General features: G+C 49.3%; 1 protein-coding gene across 1 annotated transcript in view; it reads right to left on the reverse strand.

The window, feature by feature from the left end:
- Positions 1 to 23,616, reverse strand: part of GRIK3 (glutamate ionotropic receptor kainate type subunit 3) — a 335,350-nt gene that overhangs the window by 87,893 nt on the left and 223,841 nt on the right. Inside the window, exons 5-7 of the mRNA XM_084816223.1 lie at positions 23,475 to 23,528; positions 11,127 to 11,300; positions 10,397 to 10,540 (exon numbers count right to left, since the gene is read on the reverse strand). Coding sequence (XP_084672349.1) covers positions 10,397 to 10,540; positions 11,127 to 11,300; positions 23,475 to 23,528 — 372 coding nt within the window. The remainder of the gene's footprint in view (positions 1 to 10,396; positions 10,541 to 11,126; positions 11,301 to 23,474; positions 23,529 to 23,616) is intronic.

A 23,616-nucleotide genomic window follows, 5' to 3' on the forward strand; every position in this document is an offset into this window, starting at 1 on the left:
AACGGAGCTTCCTCTTCCATCACACTAGTAGTTTTACTGCACGCGTTGATTAGCATAGAGCCTTATGATAAACGCGTTCAGTTTTTTACAAAAAATCAAAAACGGGACAAAATTGACATTTATATTAAAACGATGGGACGGTCGGGAGATATGAAAAAACGGTACTGTCCCGCTTAAAACGGTACGTATGGTCAGCCTACGCAGTGACCAATAGCTGCAGTGCTATTGACAAGTAAGGGAAGTTGAGCTGTGTTTGTTATTGATGGATTGACTGAACTTCTGTACCACCTTTCTGGGACCAACCAAGGCAGTTTACAAAAAGATGAAAACATAAAAACTCTCCCTCTGCCCGGCGCGTGGCATTGGTTCTCTCTTTAAGATGGATCATTTGTCCTTTTGCAATTGATTATGAAACAGAAGTTGCCTCCAATTCTCTTAAATCTTCCTATTGTTCTCTTTCTGCACACTTCACCCTCCTTCTTCTCCCTGTCAATCTCTTCTCTCCTTACAGAGGCAGTTGGTGGGAGTAGCAACCAAGCTGCTCCAGGTGCACACGTGCGTACTTCCCCCACACTCCACCAGCACCCCCTCTCTGAAGGGAGAAGGTCAGTGTGAAACCCTGGTCCCTATACATCCTTCTCTCATGACAAGGAAAAGAAAGACAGGGATTGGGGCCCTCATGCTGTGCTTCTGCTTCCAGAGATCTCCACTTTCCTCCCCATACCCATTGCCTTAGGCCCAAATTACACATAAAGCAGGGGTGGGCAACTTGTGGCCAGATGTTTTGGCCTACAACCCCTGCCATCCCTCACCATTGGCTATTTTGGCTAAAGTTGATGGGAGTTGTAGGCCAAAGCATCCTGAAATCCACAAGTTGCCCACCCCTACTCTAAAGTAAGCACAGGGTCCCCAATCTGGATTGGGACTACAGTGTATGTGCGTGCGTGCGTGTGTGCATGTGTATGTATGGTGTGGGGGGTACTTAAACCTTTGGCCTCACACATACATCTGCAATTTATATTGCTCAAAATATAGATTTCATGTGTTGGTTGGATCACTTTTTGACAACGTAAATTGCAGGTGTAGGGCCCCCAATCCTGATTGGGACCGCAGCGTGGGGCAAAGAATTAAACCCCCCTAACACCCCTATGCTAGGGTCCCAATCTGTATTGGGTCCTCTCTGCTTACTTTAGAGTAAAGAAGAAAAATGTGCAGCAATGCGCCATTTGGCACTGAGAGGTTGCAGTCCATGACTAAAGAATTCTCTGGTGGCTCTGCAAACTTTGGAGGACTGGCAGCTCTCCAGCTTCAGAATCAAACTGAGCATGCATGACATAATGCTGCCAGCAGTTGCTGCTATAGGCTTTAATGGAAAAAAACCCTTAATAACCTTTGAACCGCTGCTCAGAACTTCACCACACCAATGAAGGGCTCCCTTCGGTGTTGAAGGCACATCAGGAGCTTCCAGCCAAATCTGACGGAAGTACATGATATGCACAGAAAGCTGCCACTGCTGAGGCTGTCGGAGGAAGAGGAAGCAGCAGCCCTTGCATTGAATTTAGACCCAACTCCATGACCTGCTGAAATATGCAGCTAGGAATCTAGTGCCTGCATTTGTTTTTTCCTCCTCCCTCCCAATCCCCTTTCCTTTGTGTCATGTCTCATAGATTGTAAACATGCAGGCAGTCACAGCCTTATTTCTGATCTTTGTAAGCCACTCTAGGAGCATTTATGGCTGAAGGGTGGGATAAAAACTCTTTGAATGAATGAATGAATGAATGAATGAATGAATGGGGTAAATGTGTCAATTTTCAGCACTTCTTAACTTGCTGTACCTATGGCAATATTGATCAGATTGGTTTGAAATTTGCACATTTGTAGACCTCATGAAGTAGATCATGGGCACCGAGTTTTTAGCTCGACAGGTGGCATTTCATAAGGAACAGGCATTGGAGTTGTCTCATACTGTGACAGTAGCCAATCAGACGCAGGCCATGAGTGCACGGTAGCTAATCAATTGCCCACAAGCCGGATACGAGTGCAGCAGCGCCCTCCTGCTATCGTTCCCCCACAATCCGCTTTCAGAGGCAGATACTGCTGGAGGTGTGGCAGAGCCTTCAGGCGCCTCATCCACCATGCGTTCTATCACAAAGCAACTGCCACAAATCAACTCTGAAGAAGAAGCACAGGAGGGCAGTGCAGGGAACACTGGGGGACGAGGATTTGACAATGATGTTGTCTGGATGCTCTGTAAAAAGTGAATGAACAAAAGACGCAATCCCGAGAGATGGGCTAATGGGGAGCGACCTCTCTTGGCCAGCCTCACAGGGATGGAGCGGTGCCTTAATCTGAGGCCAGATGTTGCAGTTCTTCTGCCTTTGTCTACCAGACTCAAAGAGATGCCTCCACGAAATGCCTTTAGTTTCATGCACACAAGGGTGGAGCCGCCACTCGACCTTCTCCTTGACGACCTGAATAGGACTCCAGCCTGCCTCATCTTCTCATGGCCATCGCTTCCACTTGAGCGGGGACCTTCTCCTTTCTAGCCACTAGAGATCATTCAGAATTAGGCGCCTTGAGGAAGGGTGGCAGGTGAAGTGGCTTGGAGAGCTGCGACCAGAGGTCGGCTGATCCTGTTTCTTCCTCAGCAATGCTCTGCTGTTCTCCAGAGTAGCTTCACTGAGCACTGACTGAGGAAGCAGCTGCCTCTTAGGCCAGTGCTGGAGCTGTCCAGCTCCCTCCACAGTTTAGAAGGCTGATGACCTGCCCGCCACACCCGCGCCTCCTCAGAGCTACAGGCCCAGGCCAGCCATTCGGATTGCCACCTTTCAGGAAATACTCCAAAAAGCTGCTGGCTGATAGAATCATAGAATCATAGAATAGTAGGGTTGGAAGGGGCCTACAAGGCCATCGAGTCCAACCCCCTGCTCAATGCAGGAATCCAAGTCAGAGCATCCCTGACAAATGGCTGTCCAGCCTCGTCTTAAAGGCCTCCAGTGTGGGAGAGCCCACCACCTCCCTAGGTAATTGGTTCCATTGCCGTATTGCTCTGACACTCAGGAAGTTTTTCCTGATGTTCAGCCGGAATCTGGCTTCCTGTAACTTGAGCCCATTATTCCGTGTCCTGCACTCCGGGATGATCAAGAAGAGATCCTGGCCTTCTTCTCTGTGACAACCTTTCAAGTACTTGAAGAGTGCTATCATATCTCCCCTCAGTCTTCTCTTCTCAAGGCTAAACATGCCCAGTTCTTTCAGTCTCTCTTCATAGGGCTTTGTTTCCAGTCCCCTGATCATCTTTGTTGCCCTCCTGATGGTTTTTCCTGATGTTCAGCCGGAATCTGGCTTCCTGTCCCTATTAAATGCCATTCTGTTGTTTTCTGCCCAGCGCTCCAGTCTATCCAGATCACTTTGAATTTTGTTTCTGTCTTCCAAAGTATTAGCTATCCCTCCCAATTTTGTGTCATCTGCAAATTTGATCAGCATTCCCTGCACCTCCTCCTCCAAGTCATTAATAAAAATGTTGAAGAGCACTGGGCCCAGGACTGAGCCCTGCGGTACCCCACTCGTTACCTCTCCCCAGCTTGAGAAGGTCCCATTGATAAGCACTCTTTGAGTCCGATTCTGTAGCCAACTGTGGATCCACATGATCGTTGTTTCATCTAGCCCACTTTGAGCTAGTTTGCTCATCAGGAGATCATGGGGCACTTTGTCGAAAGCTTTGCTGAAGTCGAGGTATATGATGTCTACAGCATTCCCACGGTCTACAAGGGAGGTGACTTGATCAAAAAATGAGATCAGATTTGTCTGGCAGGACTTGTTTTTGACAAATCCATGTTGGCTTCGAGTAATCACGGCATTGATGTCAAGGTGCTTCCAGATGGATTGCTTTATGATCTGCTCCAGAATTTTCCCAGGGATTGATGTCAGACTGACTGGTCTGTAGTTCCCAGGTTCCTCCTTTTTACCCTTTTTGAAGATAGGGACAACGTTAGCTCTCCTCCAGTCATCTGGCACTTCCCCGGTCCTCCATGATTTCTCAAAGAGAATAGACAGCGGTTCTGAGAGTTCTTCTGCCAGTTCCTTTATTACTCTAGGATGCAGTTCATCTGGCCCTGGAGATTTGAACTCATTCAAAGTAATGAGGTGTTCCTTGACCATATGCCTGTCGATCTCAAGCTGCAATCCTGCCCCTTCAGCCTGTACTTCGCCTTTGCCAGGGGGGTCATAGACCCTCTTTTGGGAGAAGACTGAGCCAAAGTAGGAATTGAGCACCTCTGCCTTTTCTTTGTCATCTGTTATCATTTTGCCATCCTTATTTAATAGCTGAACAACCATTTCTTTCCTCTGCCTTTTACTATGCACGTAGCTGAAGAAAGCCTTTTTGTTGTTTTTAGCATCCCTCGCTAACCTCACCTCGTTCTCCGCTTTAGCCTTCCTGACGCCATCCCTGCAATTCTGTGCTACCTGCCTGTACTCTTCCTTTGTTACTTGGCCTTCTTTCCACTTCCTATATGTGTCCTTTTTTGTTTTCAGGTCATCCCTAAGCTTTTTGTGAAGCCACATTGGCTTCTTCTGTTGTCTTCCACCTTTTCTTCTTGTTGGAATTGTTTGTGATTGTGCCTTGAGAATTTCCTTTTTTAAAAGTTCCCACCCATCTTGGACTCCTTTTCTCGCTAGCATTGCTTGCCATGGGACCTTACTGATCATTGTTCTGAGTTTATTAAAATCAGCTTTCCTAAAATCCAGGGTACGCGTTTGAGTACACTCGGCTTTTGCTTCCCTTAGAACCAAGAACTCAAGTACAACATGGTCGCTTTCCCCCAGAGTTCCTGTAACTGCTACTTTATCCACTAAGTCATCTCTGTTGGTTAGGATCAAGTCAAGGATAGCCGATCCTCTAGTTCCTTCCTCTACTTTCTGTAGGAGGAAGTGATCCGCCACACAAGTCAGGAATTTCCTGGAGGGGCCATGTTTTGCAGAATTTGTCTCCCAACAAATATCGGGGAAATTGAAGTCCCCCATTACTACTACATCATGCTTCCTTAAAACATTGGCTATTTGCTTTTCAAAAGTTTCATCCTTGTCTTCTCCTTGATTGGGTGGCCGGTAGTAGACTCCGACCACCAGGTTCCTTTTATTCTTTGCTCCATTTATTTCAACCCAGATGCTCTCGATGGGGCTACCAAGCTCCTCCTCCTGTATTTCTGTGCAGAGATATGTATTTTTCACATACAGTGCAACCCCGCCTCCCTTTCTGTTCCTCCTGTTCTTTTTGAACAAGTTATATCCTTCAACTGCTGTATTCCAGTCATGAGAGTCATCCCACCAAGTCTCAGTTATACCTATCAAGTCATAATTTCCCTCCTGTATTAAGAGTTCAAGTTCGTTCTGTTTGTTTCCCATACTCTGGGCATTAGTATATAGACATCGAAGACCATGTGCTTCATAGTCTGGCTTTCTTCCTACCTGTGTCTGAAGACTATTATTGGGCGCTATCAGCGCTGTTCTCTCCATTGCAGTGCATGCGCCTACGTCCATTGTTACCCCCAACATTACATCTCCCTTCCCCGTAGGATTCAGTTTAAAGCCCTCCTGATGAAGTTCTTCATGCTGTGGCCAAACACATTCTTCCCAGCCTTTGTGAGGTGCAACCCATCCCTAGCCAACAGCCCATCTTCCAGGAAGTATAGCCCGTGGTCCCAGAATCCAAATCTCTCTCGTCGGCACCACCTTTGTAGCCAGTCATTCACCCGGAGTATTTTTCGTTCCCTTTCTATCCCTCTTCTAACTACTGGAAGGATGGATGAGAAAACTATCTGGGCCCCAAAGTTCTTGAGTTTCCTTCCCAAAGCTTCAAAGTCTGACGTGATCTCTTCGTAGCTCCGCTTGGCGCTATCATTTGTTCCCACATGGATGAGAAGAAAGGGATACCTGTCAGTGGGCTTTATGAGTGCAGGTAACCTTTCAGTCATGTCTCTAATCTGTCCTCCCGGGAGACAACGTACCTGGCGAGTCCATGGGTCTTCGCGACATACTTGGGTCTCGATCCCACGCAGCAAGGATTCTCCCACTACTACCACTCTTCTCTTCTTCTTCTTGTAGGCCTGGGTTTCATCGCCTCTGTTTGACTGACCTTCAGCCTCTTGCTCACTCTCATGCAGGTTCCCCTGTGATTCTTCCTCTGCAGGCTGTCCTCCAGTCTCATCTGCAAGTACCTGGAATCGGTTCCACAGCTCCACCGCTTCCACTGGTGCAGAGTGGCGTCTAGTTCTTCTTCTCCTAACTGTCACCGTTTTCCAAGGAGTATCCTCTACTCCATTTTTCTTCTCCTCAGCATTTCCCACTTCTGCCTCATCTTGCTGTTGCTCTTCAAGCTTCTGGTCTGCCCTTTGCTGCTGTAGTTCCCCCATTCTGTCCAAGAACTCTTCGTGTTCTCTTATTCCCCGGAGGGTCGACAGTCGCCGCTCCAGTCCACTTACTTTTTCCTCCAGCAGCGTGATCAACTTGCACTTGTTGCAGGTGTAGGCCATGTTGTTCTCAGGCAAGAAAACAAACCTGGCACACACCTTGCAGGTCACCACCACTGGAGAGTCTTGTCCTTCCATAGCCCCGTTTCCCTTTTTGTGTCTAGCTTTGTGATTGTTCTAGACTAGCCTGTGCCTGCTCCTCTACTCAGTAGAGGTTAAAAGCAGAGTCCCACTGGTGTGGAAGTGTGTGTTACAAGACAAATAAATGGGAAAAAGTTAGTTAAAAAAAAAAAAAAAAAAGTTAGGGGCCTCCCCCTTGACCTCCCCTGCCGAACTCCCCTGGCCAACTCCTGTTTGCTCCCCCTGTTTGCTCGCTCTGTTCGCTCGCTCTCTGGGAGCTTGCCTGCTTCTGTAGTCCCTGGAGCAGCTTGCTCTGCTCTGCTCTGCTCTGCTCTGCTCAGCTGGGAGGCGGGAAACAGACTCAGACTGGGAGAAACAGACTGGGAGGCGGGAAACTTGATCCGTGAAACCAAGTCTAGCAGCCTCCCGCTAGGCTCTGGGGCATCCACCTCACCTGGGAAAGGGCATCTTTGCTCAGGACAACCAGCCTGCACACACACATCTCTCGGCAGCCTATCATTACCTCCTTGCTCTAGACCTAGAAATGAGGGGCACAAACCAGCCCTTACAGCCAAGGCAGGCCGGGACACTGTGGAGGGGGCGGTGTGTGTGTGTGACTGCCAAGCACCTTTACTAATCCGAGACCAAAGCTGAGGCAAGGACCTTTGGTTTACTTACACGGAAGTTGCAGGCTGATGGAGAAGCCATCCCACTGCACGGTCCTGGAATCTCATTGTGGCTATGCTGCTGGCTGAGGGCCCCATGAGCCAGACTACCCATTCCCTTCCAGCACTTGGCCTTCCCCCAGGCCCACTCTACACGGCCCATGCAGTGCGGAGCGAGAGCACATCAGGGTTGTTCGTGACAGATGATGCGGTCACCAATCCGCGGCATCCCTGCAGCTTCCCTCTGGAAACCGGGTATTTTCACAAAGTCCATAGTGCACTGTTTTTCTTAAGCATGGCTCCTGCACAGTTCCACTGCAGTGTGCCCCGTCCCCCCACATTAAATCCAGGGCATGCCTAAGGGTATTTCTGTGACCTGGTAGTGATGGTCAAGGGGTGGGGCTGCCCCTTGTTTCCCTCCCATTCCCTCTTTTTCCCCATTTGCAGTAGGGCACTTTTGGATACAGGCTTCCTTTCCCTGCTACTTTGCAGTAGCGGTGTTTTAACCATTCACAATACTGCAATAGCACTGTTTTCCCATTCACAATAGCGCAGTAGCCTGCTTTTCCCATTCACCATCTGTAGCCTATTTTAACCATTCACAATATTGCAGTAGTGCTCTTTTAACCATTCACAATATCCCAATGGTGGATGAGAGAGGAGAAGAGTGGGGTAAACTACAAGGGCTTAATTCAGTGCTTCCATTAGAATGCCCTGAGCAGGAGAGCATGGACGCAGGCAGGGAACAAGCCCCTGTCATTGGCTGAGCAGCAGCTACGTGGTTCATGATGTTCAGTTCTACTCACTGGACTCTGCATACCCAACCCTGACGTATGGTGGTCTCGTGCCGTGTGACCCATAAAAACAGGTTTTTAGGTAGTGTATACTCCACTTTTCTTGCTTCCCGTGCCCCTGATGGACCAAAGTGATTTCATGAAAATCTAGATATAACCACAACACGCTTCAGAAACTGTCACCATGTAGATCCCCCCCTGGTAAGTTAACAAGGCTTTCCCTCTCCTCAGTTGCCAACCATTGAGGGGGACCTTCCCTGAAAGAGCCAATGGCTTGAATCATGCCAGGATTCATAGGTGGTAACTGCAGCACAGAGTCACCAGCGATAAGTACTCGGCAATAAAAGCACTGGTTTAAGGGCCACCCCCCCCCGCCCCCACCACAGGTACTAATTGAGGTATGGCACATTTTCACCATCGGCCATCTTCAAAAGGCTCAATTCCTGTGAGATGTAAAGTGAGCACCAGACTGCCAATTTCATCTTGGTGTGGGTTATGTTTCAAGAGAACATCAGGAAATGGTGAGCCCTGGAAAGTTCACATGTTTCTATTTTGGCCCCTTGTGATTGCAAACTCAGCTGGCTGCTCTGCCTCTCTGATTCGAGCTGTGCGCACTGCACACCCTTGCTGCCAAAAACGGGCAGAAAAGCTGTTTGGGCTGCAGGCAAGCAGAGAGTAATTACCCAAAACACAGAGAAAAATGAAGTTCCCACTTCACTCCCCTGACATTCAGCTCACTCAAGTCCGTGGATCTGCCAAAACAAAGGCATCCATCGGAAAACGCAGTGCGGTGCCTGCTGCCAAGGATCCTGCTATAGTTTTAACTATTCACAAAGTGCGTGACAGATGTGCCAAGCAAACACTCCTCAACACGGCCTATAGATGGAAAGAAGGGCAACCAACGGTGTTGCCACTTTACTCAGAAAATCTCGCAGAAAGGGCGGGAGGAGGTGCCCACAGTCCAATGGCAGAGCATTTGCCTTGCCTGGAGAAGGTCTCAGGCTCAGCCCCTGATATTTCTGAGGGAACATGTCTCAGGCAACAGGGCTGGGGAAAAAATGCCACTCCCCCGCCCCACCAGAGAGCCTGGAGGGCCACCGCCAGTCACAGCGGACAATCCTGGGCCAGACGGACCAGAGGTCTGATTCAGTCCAAGGCAGCTTCGTAAGTTCATATGGCAATAGGGCATCAGTCCCTGGATGGAACCTGGCAGTGAGGGTGACAGTGAAAACATTGGTGCAGTAGTCTAGTGGCAGAAAGCGGTGTGTGTCTAGGGACTGGCGACTCAATGGAGAGAGAAAGCGCCATACGTAGAACAGGTTGCAAAGGGGGGAACAGAATGGTAGGAGCAGAGGAGTCTGCCTGATACTGAGTCAGACCCTTGGTCCATTTAGCCCAGTATGGTTGGCGTTGACTGGTAGCGATGGCTCTGCAAGGTTCCAGGCAGGCTCCTCTCCTGGGCTAGCTGGAGATGCCACCAGGGATTGAACCTGGGACCTTCTGCATGCAGAACAGGGGCTCTACCGTGGTGAGGGTGGAATTCCTTTTTTGACTATTGCTCTGCTATGTGTGATTAGCAGAACGCTTAGTTTGTCCCTCGGAAGGGACTTCAGAGGTCATCTAATCCACCCACCTGCTCATGCAGGAAATCTAGTCCTACAACATCCCTGACAGGCAGCCATCCAGCCTCTGCTTAAAAATCTCTAACGAAGGAGAGTCCACCATCTTCTGAGGCAAGCAGTTCCCCTATTGAGCAGCTCCTACTGTCAGGAAATGCTTCCTACATTGTTTTTTCTTGCAATTTAAATCCGTGGGTCCTGCTCGATCATCTTCGTGACAAGCCCTTCAAATATCATGTTGCCTCTCAATCATCTCTCCTCCAGGCTAAACATACCAAAGTCCTTCAACCTTTCCTCATAGCACTTGGTCTCTGGGCCCTGCACCAGCTCTGGCAGCCTCCTCTTGACATTGCTTATGGACGGCAGACTACGGGTCAGGGCCCTTTGGGGGCCACTGAGGGAAGCATAACACAGCCTGCAATTTAACAAACAGAAGCAGCCATACATTGTTAGGAGGGCGGGGGGGGGGCATCCTGAATGGTTCCCTAATTTTTTTGCCTATTTCAGACTGCCTCAGAAATAAAAAGAAAGCACTTGTCTTTCATGGACTCCCATTGATCTCTCACCTAAAGCTTTCTTAGATTAATCTACCAATTCGACAGACCCATGCTTGCAGAAGTGCTAAATATCCCAGTGCCTCTCTGGGGCTGGCTGGCTCTGTACGAGTGCTTGCCTGGGTGTTCCCCTTCCCTCATGGAGTTAAAGTAGGCTCTGCTTGATGCTCATCTTACCTCTTTGATGAAATTCATGAAGCGTCCGCCAAACCGCCAGGCTTTATGCCGATGGCACTGGAGGGAGTTGACGGTCATTTGCGGAGCCCGTTGGTAGCACACTGAGACGATGTGGACCGCATCGTACAAGAGGGCAGCATCTGTCTAAAATGGAGGGGAACCAGGTTTGCTTTGCTAACCATTCTCGGGGCAGGAAGCCACAGGGCCCCACGAGCAGCGATGGGGCTAATGCAGCACCCTCAGGAAGCTGTGCTGGCCAGGACATTCTCCTTGTTTTGCCTCCAGAGGAGTCCTGAGCTCTCTGTGCTATGAAGCTGCTTCCATCCTAGAGGCTGGGCCATCTCTGGTCCAGTTTGCACAGGCATTGTCATCCCTGGATGCCCCGCTCTCACAACCACACACCTGGGAAACTACGGGAGGGAGGGAGGGGAAAGCAGTGGCTGGGGAGAGCAATTAGTACTCCCTCATGCTGCAGCTCCTTGGTTTCCACTGGCCCCCCTCCCAGCATGACTGTTCCCTAGAAGGAGGAGGTGTCAAGGTTTTGTTTCACACATTCGTGCGTAATGGCTCACAGCTGATGCAAGAGACAGTGGGCTCATTTTCTGTCAAAAAGGAGAACCTGACCCAAATCTCTCTCTCTCCCCTTCTCCTAACACTGACCCGCCCCCTATAAGCCACATAGGTTTACACACTAGGAAAATGCTGGAGTAGTTCAAAGTGAGCATCGTACCATCATCACGCCTGCAATCAACCCTGGTTCAGGCTTGGGGGCTGCCTGCAACCGCTCCATGGACCATTTATCGATGATGGCAGAGACATGAGGGTTCTCCACGTTCAAGATGCGGAAGCCAGTCAGGTTCACTCCAGAGTAGCGATACTGCTCTAGATCTAATGCATAAAGATCCTTTTAAAAAAGAGAAAAACCTTGTTTCAGTGCTTCATCTACTTTCCTCTGAGCTTCATTTCATTCTTTTTGTGAGGGAGGGGCAGTCTGTAGGGAAGGGGGCTGGTGCAAATCCCACTGAGAAATTCCACGAGTCTCACTGAAACTCAACTTTCCTTGGAATTCAGAAGATGCTTTGCCTGTGCAAGGCCCCTCAGAGTTAGTCTCCAACGATGCTTCAGGGGGTGAAGGAAATTGGTGTCTATTGCAGCTGGGAGGCATTTCTGTGCCATGTATCAGTTAATTATGGTGATGATTAACTCCAAACCACATGAGAAAATTTAAAATGTTTGAAAGGGGGAAAAGAAATAATAATGTGGAAAGACTGACATTAAACCTCGTTGCCACTGCTTCCTCCAAGCACTAAAAAAACACCAACGTGAGAAGCCGACACTGGGGGCACCATCTCGTGGCTTTCTGCAGAACAGCTAGAGGGTTGGGAGTGTGGTGATGAAACTGAATACAAGTTTGCCCAGATCATAAGATCCTGAAAGAAGCCCTGGCATGATGAGCCCTGATACAGCTTTCTATTCTATTCTATTCTATTCTATTCTATTCTATTCTATTCTATTCTATTCATGAGACAATCTCAGGCGGGAAACTGCACATGGAAAGGTCGCCACCAGTTCTTCAGACTTGTCCCACCACCTGTGGAATGCAGCTTACGTGCATCTAGATGCTGGTGCACGTATCTCCCTGCTGCGAGAGCCTTGAGCGGCGGGCACCATGCGGGAGTCTTGCTGGGGCAGTTCACTTCTGCCTGGCTTCTCATACAAGCCCCCCTCCCCGTCTGATCACAGTCTCCCAAAGCTCAGGCTCCGTGCCGTGGATGGCACTGTGCTGCCTTCCTGCCTCTGCTCCACAAAGCCTCCACCAACCCCGGCGTGCTCCTTTGGCTTCAGACCAGGGACGGTGAGCTGCTTTCAGCCTGAGAGCCAAATCCCATTTCAGGGAAGCTTTCGGGGGGAGGGGCCTGTCCTGGCGGGGGCAAAGGGGGCAGGGCTGAAATTCCAAACTGTGCCTTCAGGCTCTTGCTGCCAGCTGCTGAGCCTGGGTGGGGGGGAGTCGCGCAAAGCGATCACTGGCCAAAGGGGAGGGACACTGCACTATGGGGAACCCTGGAGGGCCAGACTGGAGCCCCAGGGAGGCTGAATTTGGCCCACGGGCCCTGAGGTCCAATACCCCCGCTTCAGGCTCTGGGACTACTGTCATGGAGCACAGAGCTCTGTGGCATGGCACTGTGTCCCTGGCCCTGGGGGTGCCTCCCAGATCGCCCTTTGGGACATGTGGACCCCGGCCCACATTTCTCCATCACCCCAGATTGTGACAGGAGGACAGGGCACAAAGTTCTTCCCCTCTCAACTCCCCCTGTTTCCCTACACACAAGCCAGAGCTCCTCATGGTATTGGTATCACACTCATCACAGAAGGCGAAAAACATGGCACATTTCCTCCTGACCAGCTCAGTCCTTTAAGAAACGGGCTGGGTTCCCTGACCCCAAATCTCCCCCGTTTCTCCCAGAGGGGAGACTGCTTATGGTCTGCAGATGCATCTTTGAGTGTCTTCCAGTTAAGGAGACCAAGCAGCACATGTTACGATGAGAGGCAGTATTTCTTTAAGGCCGCAAAAAGCATGTCTTTATTCTTTTAAAAAAAATATTGGTCCTAGCTGTGAGCACTGACTTGTGGAGCACCCGGGCTTTGGCCTGTCAATTTGCAGATTGCGATCAGTGAGGAGCTAGGATGCATTTCCTGAATCCACCAGCCATCTCAACCATGTGCAAATAAACATGCGTGCCCTTCATGTAGTTCACTGAAGAGGGGAGAAGGAGGAAGCACTTGAGCGGAGGGCTTGCTTGGCTCTCGGCCATGTGAGCTGAGGGGACATTCACAAGCCCCCCTCCGGTGCATTTCCCTCAGACCTCTCTCAGGCCAGAATATGGGCTCCCACCACAGGGATGTCTGCAATTCCAACCTCACTGAGCCCAACCTGAATGGACCAGGTGAGCCAAGTGAATGACTAAGGGACAGCTGACCCAATTTGCTAGCCTGTTACAGCAAAATCAACAAAGAGTCTTGTGGCACCTTAGAGACCAACATTTATTTTGGCATAAGCTTCATGGACCATAGCCCACTTCATCAGATGCATGGAGTGTTACAAGAATTTCAGGTTTTCATACAGTGAATATAGTGTGTGTGTGTGTGTGTGTGCGCGCACGCGCACGTGTGTGTGAATTTCCTTCTGACCTCACTATCATAGAATCATAGAACAGTAGGGCTGGGAGGGGCCTACAAGGCCATCGAGTCCAACCCCCTGCTCAGTGCAGGAATCCAAGTCAGAGCATCCCTGACAGGTGGCTGTCCAGCCTTGTCTTGAATGGCTCAAATGTGGGACAGCCCGCCCCCCCTTAAGCCTTGGCCAAAGTTTTAAGCTTCACATGGCTTCCCATCATGGTTACGCCACAGAAGGGACAACCTGGACATGGCAAGAGATGCATCTCTGGACGGCTCCTGCCTCCACCTGGTGCTGCCAACTGAAATGCAGCCGCAGAGGGTGGGTGGTAGAAATGTGACAGCAAGAGCAGGAGGGAAGGAGAGGGCTACTTAGCCAGCTTAATGCACCTACCTGCACCTTAAGGTGCTCCTCAGAAGCCCTTCTTCAAGCGCCCCCTCATTCCGAGGCTCAGAGGGTGGCAAAAGAGACAGAGGGCTTTATAATTCTCCCCTCCCTCATACATGCTGTATAATTTCCTGAAACTCATGGTAACACTTAGTGCATCTGATGAAGTGGCCTGTAGTCTATGAACGCTGACCCAATGGAGAGGGAAGCAATTGGAGTTCAGCAGCAGCCCTGTTGGTCTTGGAGGACAGCAACACCCCCCAAAGGAGACCCCAGATCTCATGCCAGTGGTTGAGAACTTGGCTGGCCCAAAAGAACAGGATCAAACCACTCCCATTCCCTACGTCCCTAGAGGTGTACGAATTACTCACCCCATTCCGGTGGGGCTGTCTGCTGCTGGGGGGAGGCGATCTGTCCTTCCCCCCCGGAATCCTCTGTGGCTGGCTCCGCTCCACGGCAAGCCCACAGAGCTGCCAGCCAGGCCTGCCTGCAGCCGGACCTCTGTCTGCTGCTGGGCTGCAGCTGCCAATGGCGGCCGCTGTAGCAGCCGCCATTTGCATCCCTGCATTAGCCGTGATAGGCTACGTATATATTTACATAGCCTATCACGGCAAAAGGCAGGAATGTAAATGGCGTAGTGGATGCTATTTGTGTCCCTGCTTTTTGCCGTGATTATTGTTCAGTCGTGTCCGACTCTTCGTGACCCCATGGACCATAGCACGCCAGGCCTTCCTGTCCAGCGCTCTCTCCCGGAGTGTGCTCAAGTTCATATCCATTGCATCAGTGATGCTATCTAGCCATCTCATCCTCTGCCGTCCCCTTCTCCTTTTGCCTTCAGTCTTTCCCAGCATCAGGGTCTTTTCCAGAGAGTTTTCTCTTCGCATTAGGTGGCCAAAATATTTGAGCTTCAGCTTCAGTATCTGTCCTTCCAATGAGCACTCAGGGTTGATTTCCTTTAGGATGGACTGATTTGACCTCCTTGAAGTCCAGGGGACTCATAAGAGCCTTCTCCAGCACCACAGTTCGAAAGCATCAATTCTTCGGCACTCAGCCTTCCTTATAGCCCAGCTCTCACAGCCATACGTTGCTACTGGGAAAACCATAGCTTTGATTAGACAGACCTTTGTCGGCAAGGTGATGTCTCTGCTTCTTACTATGCTGTCTAGGTTTGCCATAGCTTTCCTCCCAAGGAGCAAGCGTCTTTTAATTTCATGGCTACAGTCACCGACTGCAGTGATCTTGGAGCCCAAGAAAATATCTGTCACTGCTTCCATTTCTTCCCCTTCCATATGCCAGGAAATGATGGGGCCAGATGCCATGATCTTCATTTTGTTAATGTTGAGTTTCAAACCAGCTTTTGCCCTCTCCTCTTTCACCCTCAACAAGAGGCTCTTTAGATCCTCTTCGCTTTCTGCCATTAGGGTGGTATCATCTGCATATCGGAGGTTGTTGATAATTCTCACAGCAATCTTAATTCCGACCTGTGATTCATCCAACCCGGCGTTTCTCATGATGTACTCTGCATATAAGTTAAATAAGCAGGGCAACAATATGCAGCCTTGTCGTACTCCTTTCCCAATTTTGAACCAATCGGTTGTTCCATGTCCGGTTCTTACTGTTGCTTCTTGACCCTCATACAGGTTTCTCAGGAGACAGGTAAGGTGGTCTGGTACTCCCATCACTTTCAGAATTTGCCAGAGTTTGTTGTGATCCACACAATCAAAGGCTTTAGCGTAGTCAATGAAGGAGAAATAGATGTTCTTCTGGAATTCTCTTGCTTTCTCCATGATCCAGCGAATGTTGGCGATTTGATCTCTAGTTCCTCTGCCTCTTCAAAACCCAGCTTGTACTTCCGGTAGTTCTCGGTTCACATGCTGCTGAAGCCTAGCTTGTAGGATTTTGAGCATCACCTTGCTGGCATGTGAAATGAGCGCAATTGTGCGGTAGTTTGAACACTCTTTGGCGTTGCCCTTCTTTGGAATTGGAATGTAAACTGACCTTTTCCAGTCTTGTGGCCACTGCTGAGTGTTCCAAATTTGTTGGCATATTGAGTGCAGCACTTTAACAGCATCATCTTTTAGGATTTTAAATAGCTCAGCTGGAATACTGTCATCTCCGCTAGCTTTGTTGTTAGTAATGCTTCCTAAGGCCCACTTGACTTCACTCTCGAGGATGTCCGGCTTAAGTGACCACACTATCATGGCTATCAGGGACATTACGATCTTTCCTGTATAGTTCTTCTGTGTACTCTTTCCACCTCTTCTTAATCTCATCTGCTTCTGTTAGGTCCCTGCCTTCTTTGTTCTTCATCATGCCCGTCTTTGCACAAAACGTTCCCTTGAGATCTCCGATTTTCTTGAAAAGATCTCTAGTCTTTCCCATTCTGTTGTTTTCCTCGATTTCTTTGCATTGTTCATTTAAGAAGGCCTTCTTGTCTCTCCTTGCTATTCTCTGGAACTCTGCATTCAGTTGGGTATATCTTCCCCTTTCTCCCTTGCTTTTCACTTCCCTTCTTTCCTCAGCTACTTGTAAAGCCTCATCAGACAGCCACTTGGCTTTCTTGCATTTCTTTTTCTTTGGGATGGATTGAGTTGCTGCCTCCTGAACAATGTTACGGACCTCCATCCATAGTTCCTCAGGTGCTCTGTCTATCAGGTCTAATCCCTTAAATCTATTCCTCACCTCCACTGTATATTCATAAGGGATATGACTGAGGTCATACCTGAATGGTTTAGTGGTTTTCCCTACGTTCTTCAATTTAAGCCGAAATTTTGCAACAAGAAGCTCATGATCTGAGCCACAGTCGGCTCCAGGTCTTGTTTTTACTGACTGTATAGAGCTGCTCCATCTTTGGCTGCAAAGGACATAATCAATCTGATTTCGATATTGACCATCTGGTGATGTCCATGTGTAGAGTCGCCTCTTGTGCTGTTGGAAAAGAGTGTTTGCTATGATCAGCGTGTTCTCTCGACAAATCTCTATTAGCCTTTGTCCTGCTTCATTTTGTACACCAAGGCCATGCCTGCCTGTTATCCCTGTTATTTCTTGACTTCCTACTTTGCCGTGATACTTTGCCGTGATAGGCTACGTACATACTTGTGTAGCCTATCACGGCTAAAGTAGGGAGGCAAATGGCTGCCGCAGACCGGGGCAGCGGATGGACTGGACGGCCGACAAAAGGAAGGGTCCGTCCCATGGAAATTTCACAAGGTGGCGGGGGGGATTGCTCCGTTCTGCCATGGACTCCGGCCTCATTGGAGTCCGTGGTGGAATTCTCTAACATCCCTATATGGCCCACCCCCAACATAGCCACAGCTACTGATGGTGCTGAAGTTTGTAATTAGCTGGTTCAGTATATGAATTGGTGCAGCTCATGATGCTCAGCTGCATTATGAATTGAGTCCCATTTCCCCCAGAAGTTCTTGCCCAGCTCAGAATGTTATATGAGATTCTCCACATGCTCAGTCAGCCTCCAGCAGACCAGGCACCCAAAGACAGCTCTTACTGATTGCTGTCAAACTACATGAGCTGGCTAAATGGCCATGTCGTTGCCAAAACAGCGCTGCGCTGCATAAAGCAACCAACCAGGGGGATGTCTGCACCATGGTGCTGCAGCATCCACATTTGCTGCAGGTTCAATGGTGCAAGTAGTACCAAACTAAATCACAGTTCCCAGGAAGCAAGCACCACACCACACATAACTAACACTATGAGCCAGAAAGAACTCTATGAAAACAGATGAGCTTTTTCTGAAGGCCTAAGCTTGTAACAGCTGAGTCAATTGTGAGCAGAGCCGAGGGGAAGACGCCCGTCACACCCCACTGCCACCTTTCTTGAAGGTACACATTCACGTGTGTGCTATCATAAGGAAGCCCTGGGGGCTGAAACCACTGGGTCTCAACATCGTAAGTTGTTTACATCTTTACCGTTTGCCTTTTGTTTTTTAATATTTTATTACATGCTATTATAGTAATTCATCTATCCATTTTCTCACTTCACATATGAATTAAAAATCTTAACACTATTAAATATTTTTATTAAATTGCACATTCCAGAAGTTCACAAAGAGCTTACCCAAATCTCTGTATTATTCTTATCTTATTTATCCCTTCTCCTTTCTCAGTCAATTAAAACAGGCCCCTCCACTCTCTTCCATGAACTAGCTACTTTAATTCTAACAGCTATTCATTTACTAATTACAATGAGTACAGTACCTCTGATAAGTTCTAAAAGAATTGCCATTGGTTTTTGTTTGAAACTTTGGGGCACCAACCACCACCACAACCAGTAGGTGCTTGAGGCAGGATGGCAGTCCACTGGGTTGAGTCCAGGATCAAGCTGAGACACAGATACCACCCCTCGCCAAATGGAAGGTGGCTGGGACCTTCTCCTTGCTCTTTGGTCAGCCATTGTTGATGGGAATGGGCCCATCTCTCTGTCTTGCCTAACACTAAGCCATCAAGGTCCTAGGACCATGGCTTCCGTATTTCACCCATTTCCACACTGAGAAGCCCCTGTAAGCCTCTCGCACAACCCCTCTTTTATGCTGCAGAAGTTTCTGGGGCATGTTCTACGATGCGGTTCATGCAGAGTGCTGCGTGGTCTAGCGTGGCATGCAGAAGCTTAGTGTGCCTCAGTAGCTCTGTGCAGGCATTACAAAACTGAAAGCATGGAGGGCACATGGGGACAGGCATGCTGGCTCTGCCCGAGCTCCCCACATTGACAGGCAAGGTCTGAAGAGAGACTGCAACCACGTTCAGCTGAATGCACTTACATTCCTTCCATGGTTTGGGAATCCTGATTGCGCAGGGCTACCTATTATGCAGAAGACTGTAACGGTGTTAGAATCATACCATCACAGAACAGTAGGGGTGGAAGGGGCCTGCAAGACCCTCGAGTCCAACCCCCTGCTCAGTGCAGGAATCCAAGTCAGAGCATCCCTGACAGGTGGCTGTCCAGCCTCGTCTTGAACACTTCCAGAGTGGGAGAGCCCACCACCTCCCGAGGGAATGGGTTCCACCGTCGTATTGCTCTCACAGTCAGGAACTTTCTCCTGATGTTCAGCCGGAATCTGGCTTCCTGTCACTTCAGCCCATTATTCCGTGTCCTGCACTCTGGGATGATCCAGAAGAGATCCTGGCTGTCCTCTCTGGGACAACCTTTCAAGTACTCGAAGAGCGCTATCCCATCTCCCCTCAGTCTTCTCTTCTCAAGGCTAAACATGCCCAGTTCTTTCAGTCTCTCCTCATAGGGCTTTGTTTCAGCCGAAGATGGTTACAGTCTCTCTTCAGACCTTCTCAGGGCCTGTCTTCATGGGTGATTTGCTGTGGATTGGGACCATATGGAGGTCCTTTGCGGCACATGACATGGTGAGCAGTCCGCAGCCACCCTGGAGTTTACCTGTGGGGAAGTGGCATTTTTGCAGAGTACTTTTACTCCATTGTTTTTCTTTAATTTGGCTCCCCTGAGGTTCAGCTGCTGTGTGCCCATCCCTCCGCTTTAAATTCTGTATGAACGGGACATTCCAGGTGTCTTTCACCCGGCTGTGACCTCGGTAACGTAGGTGACTAGAGTAACTAGCCTGCCTTTCCAACTCATCAAAGTGCTAGAGTGCTCGTCCGTGCCTCCAGAACCGCGCTGTACTTCCTTTTTGTTAGTCAGAGTAACTAGCCTCCATTTCCCAGCCCAGCCCGTTGGGAGCAGTGATTATGCACTTCTCTGACGCTTGTGTCACTTCGTGGCTTCTCTGCAGGGGGCAGGGGATGGCTGGCCGGAGTTGCCTCCCTCTGCTAGCACTGCTGCTGCCTGCCTGCCTCCTCTCCTCCTGCTCCACATCTTTAATTTTCACTGTATTGCTGTATCGATACAGCGAAACACTGGGGCTGCAGCCTCCCACTCCTCTGGCCGCCTCCTCTTGCTAGATAGCTAGTACTTGAAACAGCACAGCTCCTGTTTTCTCAGTGGGACAAAGACACTACAGATTCTCAATGGGGGGGAAGCAGGCAACAGAGGCTGCAGACTGAGAATGGGTGAAGCAGCTAGATCGCGGTATTTACTCCCTGGAAGTGTGCAACTGGGGTTTTAGGACTGGGCAACACAGGCTGCAGGCTGTCAATGGGTGAAGCGGCTAGATCCCTGCCTTTACTCCCAAGAAAGGGAGTGGGAGCTCTAACTCCCTGGCTGTTGACTGGAGTGGGGTGAAATTGCGCTGGTGGGGTGCTCCCATGGCAAGCCTTTAGATGTTGTTGGGGATAATCATGTGGTAGCCGGGGGGAGCCTGCACAGGGGTGGGAAACAAGCCTCTCTCATTGGTTGAGCAGCACCTGCCAGGTTGATGACATTCAATTCTACTCCCCCGACCCTGCCCGGAAGTATGTTGCTTTCAAGCGCTGTGTGACCCATGTAAAGTGGATTTTTAAGGTCACAGTATGCTTGGCTTTTCTTGCTTCATGTGTCCCTGATGGACCAAAGCCGATTCCATGAAAATCCAGATAATACTCCAAAGCACTTCTCATTCCATTGTCTTGAAGATCCTCCCGCCCCCATCAACACAGGGAGGGTGGGGGGGGGGAGGCAGGGCTGGGGTTCCCCCCTCCATGCTTACCATTGTGTCTTCCTTGCCTGGGGCTACTGCTGTCCCTAAAACACCCCCCAATGCTCCCCCATGGCTGCACACTCTGCAGGGGAGGATCAGTAATGATGGGAAAAGTGTTTCCAGGAAGTTACCAATCTTTCTTTGATGAACCCTTGCTGGGCTTCTGAGGAACTCCCAGGATCCTGGAGCAGTTTTGAAAATAACTGGAGTAGGAGAAGGGATAGCCTTTCACACAGAGGCAGGAGCCATTATTTCTCCAATCACCAGTAACTTAATTTAGGAACAAGAAGAGGAGAGGTAAAAAGGGACGGGAGTCCTGCTGCCTTAACAGAAACCATTCCCAGGATGTGAGACCTGCCCAGCAGGCTCAGTGATTGCTGGGGCCATCTAGTATCCTCAACTCTGCATGCTCAGGAGGATCTCCTGCAAGGTTCTCCCCATTCATCCTGGCTCTTTTTTGCAAATACTGCCCCCTCCTTGCCAAATGCTGATCCACAGTGTTTGGAATCCATTGGGGATCTTTTAGCGTAACACAACAGACTAATTCAATCACACCCCCTGGGCCCTGTAAGGCAGAAAGGATGGCTCTGAAAAGAACAGCGCCTGGAGGAGCAACAGCTGAGAATATCTTTCCCACAGTACAGCTGTTATTTCAGGGAAGTGGCACTAATTGTAATTGCTTATCTATTAATTTATTATAATTCTTTTTTTGGCTCCCTCCTCCCACACCCCTTCTTCATCTTCACCTTAAAGCTTCTACTTATTTGCAAAAAATGTTCCAGCGTCTCAGCTGGGGCTGATTAATGGGAGGTTATCAGAGAGTTGCGTAAAGCTGCTACAGATAGATAACGGTGGCAGCAGTAATTAAAATGTCTCTTTATTTTGGAGGGAGGATGTAATCTTTTAAAATTAAATGCAGATGTTTCCATGTGTGTGATTTGCTCTGGGGAAAGAGATCTGGCCCCAGTGCACCATCGGAGGGCCCAGGGTGCAGCCACCAGGCGGAAGCTCAGCAGCGCCAGGCAGGAGGCCACCTGGGAAGCCCAAGCAGGCTGCTTTGTGTTCCAGGATGGGGGAACCCAGAACACAAATGTGTGAAAGAGATCAGGAGAAGAACGACATCTGGTAGATGGCGAGGGGGACTTTCCACCTCCTCTGCCACAGGCTTGCTCTACATCCTTGGTTAAGCCCCCTCTTCCACTACCCACGTGTAGTGGCCTATTATTAGCAGCATGTGTGTTATTTAAAAGATTTATAAGCTGCTTCTTAGGGCAAAGCCCCTCCCAAGGAAGTATACAAAATGTAAAAGTACAAAACACAATTAAGAAATGGTGAAATTTACAATTAAAACAAGATAACACCATATACCAAATGGGACCCAATAAAATCCTGACTCAATTATAAGCCAAGGTAAATAAATAAGCACTTTTCTACATGAGGCATTTATTGTGCACTCACCATCCCTTACAGTTTACAGATTCTTTAAACAATGTCATGACTCTCCAGTTTCACTTTTTTTTTTAAAGAGCACTTTCCGGGGGGTGGGGGTTAGAGATGGAAAATGGAGTATTATTTGTGAAAGTGAAATCAATTGTATTTTCCTACTTGTGTATTTCCACTATTCCACTGTAGCACAACTCCACCTAGAGGTTATGTAGTGGAAATGCAGGAAAGGAAAAGTTCTTTGTGTGGAGCTTGGGTCTCAATTCTGTGACGAAACCGAAAATAGATACAGGGAATTAATGACCTCATGTAGAAAAGCTCTAAGTCTTTAGGGCTTGCTTGAAGGCTGGTAATGAAGGAGCCTGGTGGACGCTGATCAGAACAGAGTTCCACAAGTGAGGGGCCACTGCCATTGTGCCTGCCAGCCTAGCGCTTTGACACGTGGGGGAACAGGCAGGGGCTTCAGTGTTGATCTCAGGGTGCGTGCAGGCTGATGTGGGTGAAGGCAGGCAGCCCTTCAAGTACTCTGGAGCCAAACTGTCCAATGCCAGCCAAAGCAGGCCAGAACCAGCACTTTAAGTTGGGTCTGGAGACGCACTCACAGAGCATACCAGTGCTGCTGATACAATATCAACGTCACATGACCCAACTGCCTGGCGTTTACCAGAATTCAAGTTGACACATTTTCTACCAGTCAAAGTTTCTGAACCATCTTTCCAGGCAGCCCCCCCCCCCCCCGTGTGATTCGGGCTGGATGTCCCTAGCGCACGGATAACTGATGCGAGGCCCGTCCTCTCCAGACAGGGTCGCAGTTGGCGTATCAGCATACGTGTGTAGAACGTGCCCCTGGCTACTGCCACCCCCACTACCTGAGCTTCCCTACTTAGTTCTGAATTCAAGAGAATTCCCAAGTGCAGTACTTGGCCATGCAGGGGGAGTGCAACTTCATCTGGACCAGAATAGTTAGGTCCCCTACCCACAATACCTCTGTCTTGTCTGGATTTGCCCTCACCCATCCCAAACCTGTGTCCAGACACTGGTTCAAGGCTACCTCACAGTGCTGTTGTGAGGTGAAACAAACAAAGGCTGCAGTGTCTAGTGTCTCATCAGCAGCTGCTATTTGAATTTCGAAGTTACATCACAAATAGAGTGAAATTCAGTTCAGTGGATATTGCGGAGCCACGTTCAAGTTCTCTTTCTCCTTAGAATTACAACCATAATTTTACAAGACTGAGTTTACCCTCTTGGCCAGATGCCAGAATAAGATACAAAACCAGGGTTTAGAGCCATGCTGTGGGCACTGTGGCTACCATGTAACAGGGTAGATGCTTGAAAAAGGTAGAGGACGGGCGAGTTTATTTCGAGCTAAAGCAGATCTGTCATCTGCTCTTCCTGCTTCTAACCAGGGTGGCTCAATCAATCACAGCCCGAGTTGTGTGGTGGCCAGAACAGCCGGTGCATGCGTCAAGACACTTTACCAGTGTGGTGAAGATGAAGTGGTAGTACTCCGTCATCATCCCCATCGCCATGGCCTGAGAAAGAGCAAATGGAAAGTTCATTAGAAAGGCAGCCGGGACACAAGCAACAGGAAGACGGGGCCCAAAGAGCCTCCCAGGAAAC

The sequence above is a fragment of the Heloderma suspectum genome, chromosome 10, assembly GCF_057233095.1.
Source record: "Heloderma suspectum isolate Gila_16-S chromosome 10, 16-S_ref, whole genome shotgun sequence".
NCBI lineage: Eukaryota > Metazoa > Chordata > Lepidosauria > Squamata > Helodermatidae > Heloderma > Heloderma suspectum.